Below are 15,000 nucleotides of genomic sequence, written 5' to 3'. Positions count from 1 at the left end.
ATATACAGTATTATACAGTAATATACAGTATTATAAAGTATTATACAGTATTAGAGATATACAGTAATATACAGCATTATAAAGTATGTGGAGGACTATGTATTTTTGTAAATAACAGCTGGTGCACGATATCTAAGTCTCAAGCAATTGCTCGCCTGAGGTAGAGTATCTCATGATAAGCTGTAGACCACACTATCTACCTATAGAGTTTTCATCTGTATTTGTCGTAGCTGTTTACATACCACCACAGTCAGAGGCTGGCACTAAGACAGCATTGAATGAGCTGTATTCTGCCATAAGCAAACAAGAAAACACCCAGAGGCGGCACTCCTAGTGGCCGGGGACTTTAATACAGGGAAACTTAAATCCGTTCGACCTCATTTCTATCAGCATGTTAAATGTGCATCTAGAGGAAAAAAACAAGTGCATTGATGACGTTTTTTTTCCCATCAGTGACCGTACGTACATACCCCAACCAGAAGCCATGGACTACAGGCAATATCCACACCGAGCTAAAGACTAGAGCTGACGCTTTCAAGGAGTGGGACTCTAACCTGAAAGCTAATATGAAATCCAGCTATACCCTCCGACGAACCATCAAACAGGCAAAGCGTCAATACAGGACTAAGATCGAATTGTACAACAATTGTACGATGCTGTAGCAGGGCTTGCAAACCATGACAGAATTACAAAGGGAAGCACAGCCGAGAGCTGCCCAGTGACACGAGCCTATCAGACGAGCTATACTACTTCTATGCTCGCTTCGAGGCAAATAACACTGAAACATGCATGAGAGCACCAGCTGTTCTGGAAGACTGTGTGATCACACTCTCCACAGCCGATGTGAGTAAGACCTTTAAACAGGTCAACATTCACAAGGTCGCCGGGCTTGTATACTGCGAGCATGCTTTGACCAACTGGCAAGTGTCTTCAATGACATTTTCAACCTCTCCCTGTCCGAGTCTGTAATACTTACATGTTTTAACCTGTTGCTTCTACTCGGGACGCTTGCGTCCCAACTAGAGCTCTGGAAATGCAAATGCGCTATTCTAAATGCTAATAGTATTAGTTAAAACTCAAAAGTTCATTAAAATACACATGCAGGGTATCGAATTAAAGCTACACTCGTTGTGAATCCAGGCAACAAGTCAGATTTTTAAAGAAGCTATTATCTGATAGCATGCAACACCCCAAAAGACCCACAGGGGACGTAAACAAAATAATTAGCATTTCGGCGTTACACAAACCGCACAATAAAATAGAAAACATTCATTACCTTTCACCATCTTCTTTGTTGGCACTCCTAGATGTCCCATAAACACTATTTGGGTCTTTATTTCGATTAAATCGGTCCATATAAAGCCTAGATATCGTTATATGTAGACTGTGTGATAAACGAAAAAAACATTGTTTCAAAACGTAACGTCATTTTTTAAAATTCAAAAAGTCGACGATAAACTTTCACAAAACACTTCGAAATACGTTTGTAATGCAACTTTAGGTATTAGTAAACGTTAATAAGCGATCAAATTCATCAGGAGGCGATGTAAAGATCATTAGCTGTCCGTCTGGAAAAATGTCCGGCTAGAAACTCAACGAAAATATCCGGTCCTAGACCGGATTAGATACGGTGTCCTGCATGTGTTTGACCAAGAAAAAACTCGAAGGGAAATGACAAGACTCTAGACACCGTGTGGAAGCTGTAGGTACTGCAACCTCAGTCAATTAATTGTGGTTCACCTTTATCAATGGGATCAAGTAGCGCAAGGATATATTTTCCCATTTTCAGTGATCAGTTTTTCCTGTGCTTTTCGATGTAAATGCCGTTCTGGTAAAGCCACAGCAGTGATTTAACCAGTTTTTTAAACGTCTGAGTGTTTTCTATCCACACAGACTAAGCAAATGCATATACTATATTCCTGGCATGAGTAGCAGGGCGCTGAAATGTTGCGCGATTTTTAACAGAATGTTCAAAAAAGTAGAGGGTCGACTGAAGAGGTTAAGCAGATCACCATAGTCACTGTGCCCAAGAACACTAAGGTAACCTGCCTAAATGACTACCAACCAGTAGCACTCACGTCTGTAGCCATGAAGTGCTTTGAAAGGTTGATCATGGCTCACATCAACACCACTATCCCAGAAAACCTAGACCCACTCCAATTTGCATACTGTCCCAACAGATCCACAGATGATGCAATCTCTATTACACTCCACACTGCCCTTTCCCACCTGGACAAAAGGAACACCTATGTGAGAATGTTATTCATTGACTACAGCTCAGCGTTCAACACCATAGTGCCCTCAAAGCTCATCACTAAGCTAAGGACCCTGGGACTAAACACCTCGCTCTGCAACTGGATTCTGGACTTCCTGACGGGCCGCCTCCAGGTGGTAAGGGAAGGTAACAACACAACTGCCACGCTGATCCTCAACATTGGGGCCCCTCAGGGGTGCGTGCTCAGTCCCCTCCTGTACTCCCTGTTCACTCATGACGGCATGGCCAGGCATGACTCCAACACCATCATTAAGTTTGCCAATGACACAAGAGTGGTAGGTCTGATCACCGACAACAACGAGATAGAATATATTGAGGAGGTCAGAGACTTGGCCGTGTGGTGCCAGGACAACAACCTCTCCCTCAATGTGATCAAGACAAAGGAGATGATTGTGGACTACAGGAAAAAGAGGACCAGGCATGCCCCCATTCTCATAGACGGTGCTGCAGTGGAGCATTTTGGGAGCTTCAAGTTCCTTGGTGTCACCAACAAACTAACATGGTCCAAGGACACCAAGACAGTCCTGAAGAGGGCACGACAAAACCTATTCCCCCTCAGGAGACTGAAAAGATTTGGCATGGGTCCTCAGATCCTCAAAAGGTTCCACATCTGCACCATCTGCACCATCGAGAGCGTCCTGACTGGTTGCATCACTGCCTGGTATGGCAACTGCTTGGCCTCCGACCGCAAGGCACTACAGAGGGTAGTGCGAACGGCCCAGTACATCACTGGGGCCAAGCTTCCTGCCATCCAGGACCTCTATACCAGGCGGTGTCAGAGGAAGGCTCTAAAACTTGTCAAAGACTCCAGCCACCATAGTCATAGACTGTTCTCTCTGCTACTGCACGGCAAGCGGTACCGTAGCGCCAAGTCTTCTTAACAGCTTCTACCCCCAAGCCAAAAGACTGATGAACACCTAATTCAATTAAACTACCCAGACTATTTGCATTGCCCCCCCCTCCCCTTTTACACCACTGCTACTCTCTGTTGTTATCATCTATGCATTGTCACTTTAATAACTCTACCTACATGTACATATTACCTCAACTAACCATTGACTCTTTACTGGTACCCCCCTGTATATAGTCTCGCTATTGTTATTTTACTGCTGCTCTTTAATTACTTGTTACTTTTAGTTCTTATTTTTATCCAAAAAAATTAAACTGCATTGTTGGTTAGGGGGCTCGTAATTCAGCATTTAATGGTTAGGTTGTATTCGGCACATGTGACTAATGCAATTTGATTTGATTTGAATTATCGAGGGATATTAGATCCAATGTTGGTTGATACAGGCACTACGAGTTGGGCTCCCAAGTGGCGCAGCGGTCTAAGGCACTGCATCTCAGGACTAGAGGCGTCACTACAGACACCCTGGTTCAGAGGTCTAAGGCACTGCATCTCAGGACTAGAGGCGTCACTACAGACACCCTGGTTCAGAGGTCTAAGGCACTGCATCTCAGGACTAGAGGCGTCACTACAGACACCCTGGTTCAGAGGTCTAAGGCACTGCATCTCAGTGCTAGAGGCGTCACTACAGACACCCTGGTTCAGAGGTCTAAGGCACTGCATCTCAGGACTAGAGGCGTCACTACAGACACCCTGGTTCAGAGGTCTAAGGCACTGCATCTCAGGACTAGTCACTACAGACACCCTGGTTCAGAGGCACTGCATCTCAGGACTAGAGGCAGACACCCTGGTTCAGATTGGTCTAAGGCACTGCATCTCAGTAGGCCATCTAGAGGTTACATTTAAAATACAATTTGAATAAAAAACGTCACTACAGACACCTGGTTCAGAGGTCTAAGGCACTGCATCTCAGGACTAGAGGCGTCATCTACAGACACCCTGGTTCAGAGGTCTAAGGCACTGCATCTCAGGACTAGAGGCGTCACTACAGACACCCTGGTTTGATTCCGGGCTGTATCACAACCCGGCTGTGATTGGGAGTCCCACAGGGCGGAGTACAATTGGCCCAGCGTTGTTCAGGTTTGGCCGGTGTAGGCCATCATTGTAAATAACAATTTGTTCTTCACTGACTTGCCTCGTTAAATAAAGGTTACATTTAAAATACAATTTGAATAAAAAACTGTCTTCACCGGCGTCAAAATATTCTGGAACGTTTCTCTCAAACACTTGTTGCTATCACAACAGCGGTTCAACACTTGTTGCTATCACAACAGCGGTTCAACACTTGTTGCTATCACAACAGCGGTTCAACACTTGTTGCTATCACAACAGCGGTTCAACACTTGTTGCTATCACAACAGCGGTTCAACACTTGTTGCTATCACAACAGCGGTTCAACACTTGTTGCTATCACAACAGCGGTTCAACACTTGTTGCTATCACAACAGCGGCTCAACACTTGTTGCTATCACAACAGCGGTTCAACACTTGTTGCTATCACAACAGCGGTTCAACACTTGTTGCTATCACAACAGCAACACTTGTTGCTATCACAACAGCGGTTCAACAACACTTGTTCAACACTTGTTGCTATCACAACAGCGGTTCAACACTTGTTGCTATCACAACAGCGGTTCAACACTTCAACACTGCTATCACAACACAGCGGTTCAACACTTGTTGCTATCACAACAGCGGTTCAACACTTCAACACTTGTTGCTATCACAACAGCGGTTCAACACTTGTTGCTATCACAACACTTCAACACTTGTTGCTATCACAACAGCGGTTCAACACTTGTTGCTATCACAACAGCGGTTCAACACTTGTTGCTATCACAACAGCGGCTCAACACTTGTTGCTATCACAACAGCGGTTCAACACTTGTTGCTATCACAACAGCGGTTCAACACTTGTTGCTATCACAACAGCGGTTCAACACTTGTTGCTATCACAACAGCGGTTCAACACTTGTTGCTATCACAACAGCGGTTCAACACTTGTTGCTATCACAACAGCGGTTCAACACATGACTGTCATTCAGGAAATTCCTTCCTGGGATCAAATGATGATTTGTGAACTGTGAAAATATCATGGAGTAATTCAACAGCTTTTCACCAAATGCGCATTCCAGCAAGTATTATGCATAATTATTCATGATTAATTATCGATTCAGGTTTGTAAAATATCAAGGTAAGGTGACTCTTTCGGGTTAGAAGCATTCGATTTAAAAAAAAAAATGCAATTATTATTATTTTGTATTTGTGTGCCAATGAAAACATTTTTCACTGCTTTAACATGATACAACAAAATGTTACATTTCATTTGGGAGATATCTTTACAAACAGCTAGATCCACGGTTCTTACAGGGTTCAACTGATTAACACTTTATATAACTACAAACTTACATAAATACATAAATGCAAATCCATCAAGACACCAACCACAATAAAGGGTTAAACATACTTTTTAAATTCAACTTGTGAATTTGATTGAATATATTGATTATAATAATAAAAAAATTAAATTATAATAATTATAATTCCTCTCTTTATATCTTTAATGTAATGACATTAAAAGAAATTGGCAGATTATTATCAATGATTTATCAACAGCTGTAACAAGTTGTCCAGTGTAGGTACCGGTACCCTAGTTTCTGGAAAGACCCATATACAGTAGACATGGATGTACACTTTCAGGCTTGTTGACAGGAGTTATTGTTCCAGCTGGCCTCTGGTGTGTATCACCCTTTCTCTCCGGTCCGTGGTTAAGCTAGAGGGGTCTGTGTCATAGTCTGTTTGTCTCGCTGGTGCTACAGGGGAGTGGGGGGATTTGGCTCTAACTGCCCACACTGCGTTCCAAATTGCACCCTACTTTTGACCGTGGTCCACAGAGCTCTGTAGAAAATGTAGTGCACTACATAGGGGATAGGGTGCTACTTTGGACTTATGCCCTGTTTCTGGTAAACAAAGGCCCTAATACACTTCACCCCCCCCCAAAGGGAGCCTTTTTGTTGTGTATGACGTGTCTGTCTCACAGAGCTTTAAGGACCCCTGTTCTTTGTCTGGTCAGAGGGCGGTGTCATGGAGAACGGTTTACGGACGAGACCCGGGTACCGTAGTTGAGTGGATTAACAGTGTGTGTGTGTGTGAATTGTGTGGGTGCGTGATCGTGTGAGGCAGTACGAAGGGGTCATTCAGCTGTCGTGTTTGGTGTTCATGACTACTACCACAGCTGTCTTGTAGGAAATGGATACACCATGTGTAGTGTGTGTGTGTATGGTATGAGAGGGTGTGTGTGTGTGTATGGTATGTGAGGGTGTGTGTGTGTGTGTATGGTATGTGAGGGTGTGTGTGTGTGTGTGTGTGTATGGTATGTGAGGGTGTGTGTGTGTGTGTGTGTATGGTATGTGAGGGTGTGTGTGTGTGTGTGTGTGTATGGTATGTGAGGGTGTGTGTGTGTGTGTGTGTGTAGGGATGGTTTGGGGTCAGGACTGTTTCCCATCTTGCTGAGAGGGAGATCACATTCTTCTGTTGATGAAGAGACCCAGGTCTTTGTTTAGGACTTATTAATGTAATATTTGATCAGTAAATGGTTTGATGGTTTGCAATGTATACATTTGATTATCTGGTTTATATTGGCAAAATATTTGAGTATCGTGAATAGACACACACACACACACACACACACACACACACACACACTTGTCTATGGGCATGCCCCCAGACAGGGCAGCAGGTGCAGTAAAAGGATCAGACAGAGACTTCATGGATTTAGTATAAATATTTAAAATATTTTATAAGCGTAAAAATCTCGACACTCAAAAGCAAAAAGCTATTTATTACAAAAGAACCTTGAATCAAGTCCGTTCATTTCAACAACAGAAAAAAAAAGTTTTTTAAAAAGACTTACAAAGACATTTCATATTTTCAAAAAAGTTCAAAAGTTTTTAAATGTTTGTATTAAAATCGGTATTAAAACAGTCTTGCATGCAAGTGTTGACAGATATGAAACACATTCTATGTAAAAAATGGAGAAGCATCGTGTAAAAGTGGAAGCATTTGCTCGTCCAATACGGTCTGGTGAACCAACGGTGTGACAATGTCACAGTCAATAATGTACAAGCAGACAGTAGTAGTTTAAAAAAAAATCATAGAATACAGAACACTAGAATCCATCATCGGGAACCTTTAGAACCTCCGGAATCATACAGTATTCTTAATTACACAGTAAACTGGCACTACAACACCCATCGTTTCCATTCGTTCAGAAAGCACCTTGGCAACACCGTTGTTTACGACAGGCAGAACTCACACATAGCAATATTGCACAAACTACAGTCAGTAAAGTAACTTAAAGACGATATGAAATGTATCACTTTTACGTGCCGTGATATAGTGGAAGGTCTACCCTCCTCTTCCTCCTCCTGTTTCAGTCTGAGGCAGGACAGGGTTACAACACTCAGCAACTCATTGTAATCCCTTTGACACTTTTATAGAACTTGTCTGTCTCAACAGGTAGATCTGCGAACAAGAGTCCCTAATGGTATCCTACACATTCTATAGTCCATATGGGTCTGGTTAAAAGCAGTGTGCTATGTAGGGAATAGAATACTATTCGGGAGGCACCCTAAGGAACGGATCGTCTAATAGTTAAACTGTCATATAGAATGATGTATATTTCCACTGTCGTATAGAAGCTGATTGTATAACAGGTTGGCAGTTGGGCTCAGAACACAACCCAATAGGGAAGTCAGAGCGGTATGGAAGGTTATGTGACTGGCTAAGAAACAAACTAAAATCGCTAGGATTCTGCAGTGTTTGGTTCCAGTGGAACACAATTCACCGTGGAAACCGTAGAATTAGAACGCGTTCTAATTCCGCGGTAGAACCCTCGGTTGATGGTCAGGTTCCGATGGAATGAAGCCAAAGCGGAAATTCCACATAACTAATCGCCTGATCTTAACCACAGATCACAGAATTGGTTTTAATGAATGTGACAGCAGAAAGGTGAGACTGACAGGCAGCTGTTGGTATATTGGTTGACTCGAACTATGTGGCTTAACGTACACAACCACAGTAATATCAAGCTGAAGGAACTTCCTAGAACAATGACACAACAGTCTTCCGGGGAAATCAGCCCCTGACGTCGTTGTAGGTATGCTTTACAATAGTTAGATAATACAGCCATTTCCACTGTAAAAACCTCACCTTAATTTCCCTGAATGTGTGTGTGTGTGTGTGTGTGTGTGTCACTCAGCCCTCTCTCACAACACAATATGTAACAACGACAGGTAAAACTCTGACACTGTAGAGCTTTACTTCACATGTTCCAGTCACTGGAGTCACAGCTGGTCTTCACAAAGGCCTTTAAAGCAGCAGAAACAATCGGTGACAGTACAAACAGTCATTTTCATTTCATTTTCAAACCACCTTTAGTCTTCTGTGTTTTATTTTACAGTCTTCCACTCCAACAGCCAGAGTGTCTCTGTGTATCTAGAGTCATAGTGTCGTCATGGTGACTGCCTCAGCAGAGGACAGTTCACAGGGTCAAAGTTCACAAAAGTTCCAAGGCCGCTCAGGAAGAACCACGCCCACTTCCTGCCCCAAAACTGGACGCAGGAAGTATGATCGAGACTAAAAAACTGTCTGAAACGACGACATCTTATCTCCTCGTTTCCTTGGGCACTAACTTTGGACCAGAGCCATAATCCTCCACATGGTCATTGATCATCGCCATTGTCCCGTTACCCAGAATGCTTCAGCAGAGGGTCTTGAGCGCCCCGGAGGCGCAGAGCAGCGTCTGCATGTGGTAAGGGGGCGGAGACACCAGATCCTCCTCCACCGCTTGCTCCGCCCTGAAACTGAACGGCTGGAAGGGAACCTTCTTCTTCAGGATCTGACCGATGCCCATAGAGGGAAACTTACTGCCGCGGTGATAGGGGCTGTCTGGCTCAACGCTGCCCCCGGCGGACGGAGGACTAAAGGCAGATGACGGGTTGAGGGGGGAGAAGGCTGATTTGGGCGGGGAGAAGGCTGAGCCTCCTGGGGGGCTGCCGAAGGAGCTGGGGGGGCTACAGCTGGTGTCTGACCCGCACCAGTCACCCGAGTTAGAGGAGGACTTTTTAGGCTGGGGGTTGACGATGAGGACGGGGGGGCTGGGGATGGTCGCCTTTTTTAAGTAGGAGGAGTCAGGGTGAAAGGCGGAGACATGTCGCGGAGGGGAGAAGGTCCCATTGGTCAGTTTGTACCAGGGAGTGGCCGAGGCAGGAACCACAACGTCGTCGATTGGTTCGGCTTTGGAGAGGGAGTCGTAGGAGTGCATACCGATTGGAGAGGGAGCCGGGGGGGCAGGGATGTGGTCTGGGCTAGTATTGGCCACCTGGAGAGTTTCGAGGCGCCTGATTGGCTGTGGCGTGCGGGGGAAGAGGGGGTGGATCTCTAGGTATTCCATGGAGGACGAGGCGACGGTGCCGGACGGGGCGAGAGGAGAAGCACGGTGGAAGTTACCTGTCACCGCTCGCAGAAGACCTGAGAGAGAGAGAGAGAGAGAGAGAGAGAGAGAGAGAGACAGAGAGAGAGAGAAAGAGAGCGAGAGAGACAGAGAGACAGAGAGAGAGAGAGCGACAGAGAGAGAGAGAGAGAGAGAGAGAGAGAGACAGAGAGAGAGAGAGAACAGAGAGAGAGAGAGAGAGAGAGAGAGAGAGAGAGAGAGAGAGAGAGAGAGAGCGAGAGAGAGAGAGAGAGAGAGAGAGAGAGACAGAGAGAGAGAGAGACAGAGAGAGAGAGAGAGAGAGAGAGAGAGAGAGAGAGAGAGAGAAGAGAGAGAGAGAGAGAGAGAGAGAGAGAGAGAGAGAGAGAGAGAGAGAGAGAGAATGAATATGTTAATGTCAGTCACTACATACCACATTATATAACAGTGCTACCCTCTGGGCCGACATGTATCTACCAGACCTGGGTTCAAATACTGGTGTATCTGGTATATATTTTCTGTGTATTTGGGTGGAACAAAACAAGTACTTTATGAACATAGTACATATGAACATATGAACTCGCCAACGGCCCATTTCAAGGTATGCTGGCTGTGTTGTATGTGTGTGTGTGTGTGTGTGTCTGTGTGTATGTGTGTGTTCTGTGTGTGTGTGTATTTGTGTGTGTGTATTTGTGTGTGTGTGTATATTTGTGTGTGTGTGGTAGATGTCTTTAGGGTGATTGTGTGTGTGGTAGATGTCTTTAGGGTGAGTGTGTGTGTGGTAGATGTCTTTATGGTCAGTGTGTGTGTGTGTGTGTGTGTGTGTGTGTGTGTGTGTGTGTGTGTGTGTGTGTGTGTGTGTGTGTGTGTGTGTGTGTGTGTGTGTGTGTGTGGTAAGATGTCTTTAGGGTGAGTGTGTGTGTGTGGTAAGATGTCTTTAGGGTGAGTGTGTGTGTGTGTGGTAAGATGTCTTTAGGGTGAGTGTGTGTGTGTGGGAAGATGTCTTTAGGGTGAGTGTGTGTGTGTGGTAAGATGTCTTTAGGGTGAGTGTGTGTGTGTGGGAAGATGTCTTTAGGGTGAGTGTGTGTGTGTGGTAAGATGTCTTTAGGGTGAGTGTGTGTGTGTGGTAAGATGTCTTTAGGGTGAGTGTGTGTGTGTGGTAAGATGTCTTTAGGGTGAGTGTGTGTGTGTGTGTAAGATGTCTTTAGGGTGAGTGTGTGTGGTGGTAAGATGTCTTTAGGGTGAGTGTGTGTGTGTGGTAAGATGTCTTTAGGGTGAGTGTGTGTGTGTGGTAAGATGTCTTTAGGGTGAGTGTGTGTGTGTGGTAAGATGTCTTTAGGGTGAGTGTGTGTGTGTGGGAAGATGTCTTTAGGGTGAGTGTGTGTGTGTGGGAAGATGTCTTTAGACAAAACATAAATACACCGATTGAGTTTGAGGAGCTCCTTTGAGACTGAACGCAGACAACCTGTATGCAGGAGGAGAGAGACGGAGAGGAGGGGAAAGAAGGAGGGGAAAGAAGGAGGGACAGAGAAAGGGATGGAGAGAAAGAGGGAGAAGGATGAGAGCGAGAGATTCGCAGAGAGCAGGAGAAGGGGGGTGGAACAATATATTTCTCAGGAGGGAGAAAGGGAGAGATACACAGCATGGTATAGTAGTCTATTCGGGCTGTTTCAGCCCCACCTGTTGCTGACAGGTGTATAAAATCGAGCACACCGCCATGCAATCTCCATAGACAAACGTTGGCATTAGAATGGCCTTTACTGACGAGCTCAGTGACAACGTGGCACTGTCAGAACGGATGCTACCTTTCCCACAAGTCAGTTCTTCAAAATTTAGTCAAAGCCTAAGATCACCATGCCCAATGCCAAGCGGTCGGCTAGAGTGGTGTGAAGCTCGCCGCCATTGGACTCAATGAAAACGTGTTCTCTGGAGTGATGAATCCGACAGACGAATCTGGGTTTGGCGAAAGCCAGGAGAACACTACAGTACGTGCCCGAATGCATAGTGCTAACTGTGGAGGACTGGTCTGGGGCTGTTTTTCATGGTTCAGGCCCCTTAGTTCCAGTGAAAGGAAATCTTAACACTGCAGCATAAAATGACATTCTACATTACATTACATTACATTCTAGACGATTCTGTGCTTCCAACTTTGTGGCAACAGTTTGGTGAAGGCCCTTTCCTGTTTCAGCATGACAATGCCCCCGTGCACAAAGCGAGGTCCATACAGAAATGCTTTGTCGAGATCGGTGTGGAAGAACTTGACTGGCCTCCACAGAGCCCTGACCTCAACCCCATTGAACACCTTTGTGATGAATTTGAACACAGACTACGCGCCATGCCTAATCACCCAACATCAGTGCCCGACCTCACTAATGCTCTTGTGGCTGAATAGAAGCAAGTCCCTGCAGCAATGTTCCATCATCTAGTGGAAAGCCTCCCCAGAAGAGTGGAGGCTGTTATAGCAGCAATGTTCCAACATCTAGTGGAAAGCCTCCCCAGAAGAGTGGAGGCTGTTATAGCAGCAATGTTCCAACATCTAGTGGAAAGCCTCCCCAGAAGAGTGGAGGCTGTTATAGCAGCAATGTTCCATCATCTAGTGGAAAGCCTCCCCAGAAGAGTGGAGGCTGTTATAGCAGCAATGTTCCAACATCTAGTGGAAAGCCTTCCCAGAAGAGTGGAGGCTGTTATAGCAGCAATGTTCCAACATCTAGTGGAAACCCTTCCCAGAAGAGTGGAGGCTGTTATAGCAGCAATGTTCCAACATCTAGTGGAAAGCCTTCCCAGAAGAGTGGAGGCTGTTATAGCAGCAATGTCCCAACATCTAGTGGAAACCCTTCCCAGAAGAGTGGAGGCTGTTATAGCAGCAATGTTCCAACATCTAGTGGAAAGCCTCCCCAGAAGTGTGGAGGCTGTTATAGCAGCAAAGGAGGGACCAACTCCATATTAATGCCCATGACTGTTGAATGAGATGCCGGATGAGCAGGTCACCTTCCTCTGTTAATTGGGTCAACAGAGTACAGAGTACAGAGTACATATGAACACATACACTCGCCAACGGCCCATTTCAAGGTATGCCCAGTACTATGCTGGCTGTGTTGTATGTATGTGTGCGTGTGCGTGTGTGTGCGCGCGCGCGCGTGTGTGTGTGTGTGTGTGCGCGCGCGTGTGTGTGTGTGTGTGTGTGTGTGTGTGTGTGTGTGTGTGTGTGTGTGTGTGTGTGTGTGTGTGTGTGTGTGTGTGTGTGTGTGTGTGTGTGTGTGTGTGTGTGTGTGTGTGTGTGCGCGCGTGTGTGTGTGTGTGTATGTGTGTGTGTGTGTGTGTGTGTGTGTGTGTGTGTGTGTGGTCTCACCTGTTTTATGGGGATGAAGGGATGGGAGGGATGGAGGGGTAGAGGAGTGGAGGTATGGAGGGATGACATCTAGTGTTGGGTTGTATCCAGATTTCCATATCTTCATATCGTGCCCATGTCATCCCGGGTTTTATGGTATTACCGACAGTGCACACAAGGGCCGCTATTTCTTTTCAAAGGAAGATAATCCCCATAAAACGTCACTTACCAGAATGCTAACAAAATACTAACCAATACTTTAAAAAATATATATTTAACCTTTCTTTAACTAGGCAAGTCAGTTATGAAAAAAAATCTTATTTACAATGACGGCCTACCCCGGCCAAACCCGGACGACGCTGGACAATTGTGCGCCTCCCTATGAGGACTCCCAATCACGGGCGGTTGTGATACAGCCTGGAATCAAACCAGGGTCTGTAGTGACACCTCTAGCACTGAGATGCAGTTCCTTAGACCACTGGCCACTTGGGAGCCCGAGTGATACTAAGGAATTCTCATAGAGAATGACAACTAAATGCTAACGAGCGCATTGCAAACATTTTGTACAGTTTCTGACCTAAACTGTACAAGTTAAAATGCTACTCACAGTTTGCTGCACGCACAAAACTAATATTAGCCAGCAAGGCTCTTGATCTAGGAGGGGATTCTCTACTGTTACCAAGCGAATTCTTGATTTTTAGAAGAAGCTAACCACTTAGCTAGATAGGCTAACTAGCAACTACGTTAGCACACCAAACATACAACTACAAGGTATTTAGCACATTTTAGATAGTTAACTTAATAGTTATAAGACCTATCTAGCTGGCCAACATTGAGTTGTTAATTAGATCACGTGACGCACGCTGCACGACAGTGAATGACTCTCGAGGCTACGGTCTCTCGTCGCTGTGTGCTTGTAAACAAACACCAAACACATGCTTTATCTACTAACGTATTTCACAAGTTGACTACAGCTATTTACTTTTTTTTAAAGTAGACACAAATATTCAAATGTATAGAAAAAATATATATTTTAAAAAACTTAAAAGAAATAGGTTCAACGGTGGCGACAGTATTGAAAAACAATCCTGTGGCTTTCCCCAAATATCCCAGTATACACAGTATATACGGTATAATGCCCAAGCATAGAGACATCTGCCATTGTTGTTGAGAGTAATCAGCTCTCCAGATAACACAAAAGTGTGGAAGGATTTCTGTTGAGAGGACAGACATGGAATAGAGTGGTGTGTGAGTGTGTGTGTGTGTGTGTGTGTGTGTGTGTGTGTGTGTGTGTGTGTGTGTGCTCTCACCATTCCTGTGCTTCTTCTCCTTGCTCGGGCCCTTGCTGACGGCCAGGTAGACGGGAGTCTGTTTAGGAGGGATGGTGACCTTCTCTACGTGTTTTCTCCACTGGGTTTGGAAGTATTCATTCTTCTCTGTCTTCTTCTCCTTCTCCTGGTACACCTTCTCCTGGAGGACAGAGACGTTATTACAACGTTATTCCCAGAGATATTCAAGTATTCTATTCTTCTCCTGGAGGACAGAGACGTTATTACAACGTTATTCCCAGAGATATTCAAGTATTCTATTCTTCTCCTGGAGGACAGAGACGTTATTACAACGTTATTCCCAGAGATATTCAAGTATTATATTCTTCTCCTGGAGGACAGAGACGTTACCACTATAATGCAGTTATTCCCAGAGATATTATAATATTCTATTCTTCTCTATGGAGGACAGAGTGTTATTTACCCTAACGTTATTCCCAGAGATATTCAAGTATTCTATTCTTCTCCTGGAGGACAGGTGTTGTTTATTACAACGCCTGTATTCCCAGAGATATTCAAGTATTCTATTCTGTCTCCTGGTGGTTTACAGAGACTAGCCTGTATTACAGGTGTTATTTACCCAGAGCCTGTATTCAAGGTGTTATATTCTTCTCCTGGAGGACAGAGACGTTACCACTATAATGCAGTGTAATGTAGGGTGTCTATAATATCCTGTTCACCATCTATAAT

General features: G+C 44.9%; 1 protein-coding gene across 1 annotated transcript in view; it reads right to left on the bottom strand.

The window, feature by feature from the left end:
* Positions 1–6,993: 6,993 nt before the first annotated feature.
* Positions 6,994–15,000, bottom strand: part of LOC115125808 (hormonally up-regulated neu tumor-associated kinase homolog A-like) — a 36,234-nt gene continuing 28,227 nt past the window's right edge. Inside the window, exons 9-10 of the mRNA XM_065004971.1 lie at positions 14,293–14,452; positions 6,994–9,713 (exon numbers count right to left, since the gene is read on the bottom strand). Of these exons, the coding sequence (XP_064861043.1) occupies positions 8,944–9,713; positions 14,293–14,452 (930 nt within the window). The 3' untranslated portion in view covers positions 6,994–8,943. The remainder of the gene's footprint in view (positions 9,714–14,292; positions 14,453–15,000) is intronic.

Source organism: Oncorhynchus nerka, linkage group LG19 (genome assembly GCF_034236695.1).
Source record: "Oncorhynchus nerka isolate Pitt River linkage group LG19, Oner_Uvic_2.0, whole genome shotgun sequence".
NCBI lineage: Eukaryota > Metazoa > Chordata > Actinopteri > Salmoniformes > Salmonidae > Oncorhynchus > Oncorhynchus nerka.
The sequence above is the reverse complement of the archived record's forward strand: the minus strand, read 5'-3'. Positions and strand labels throughout refer to the sequence as shown.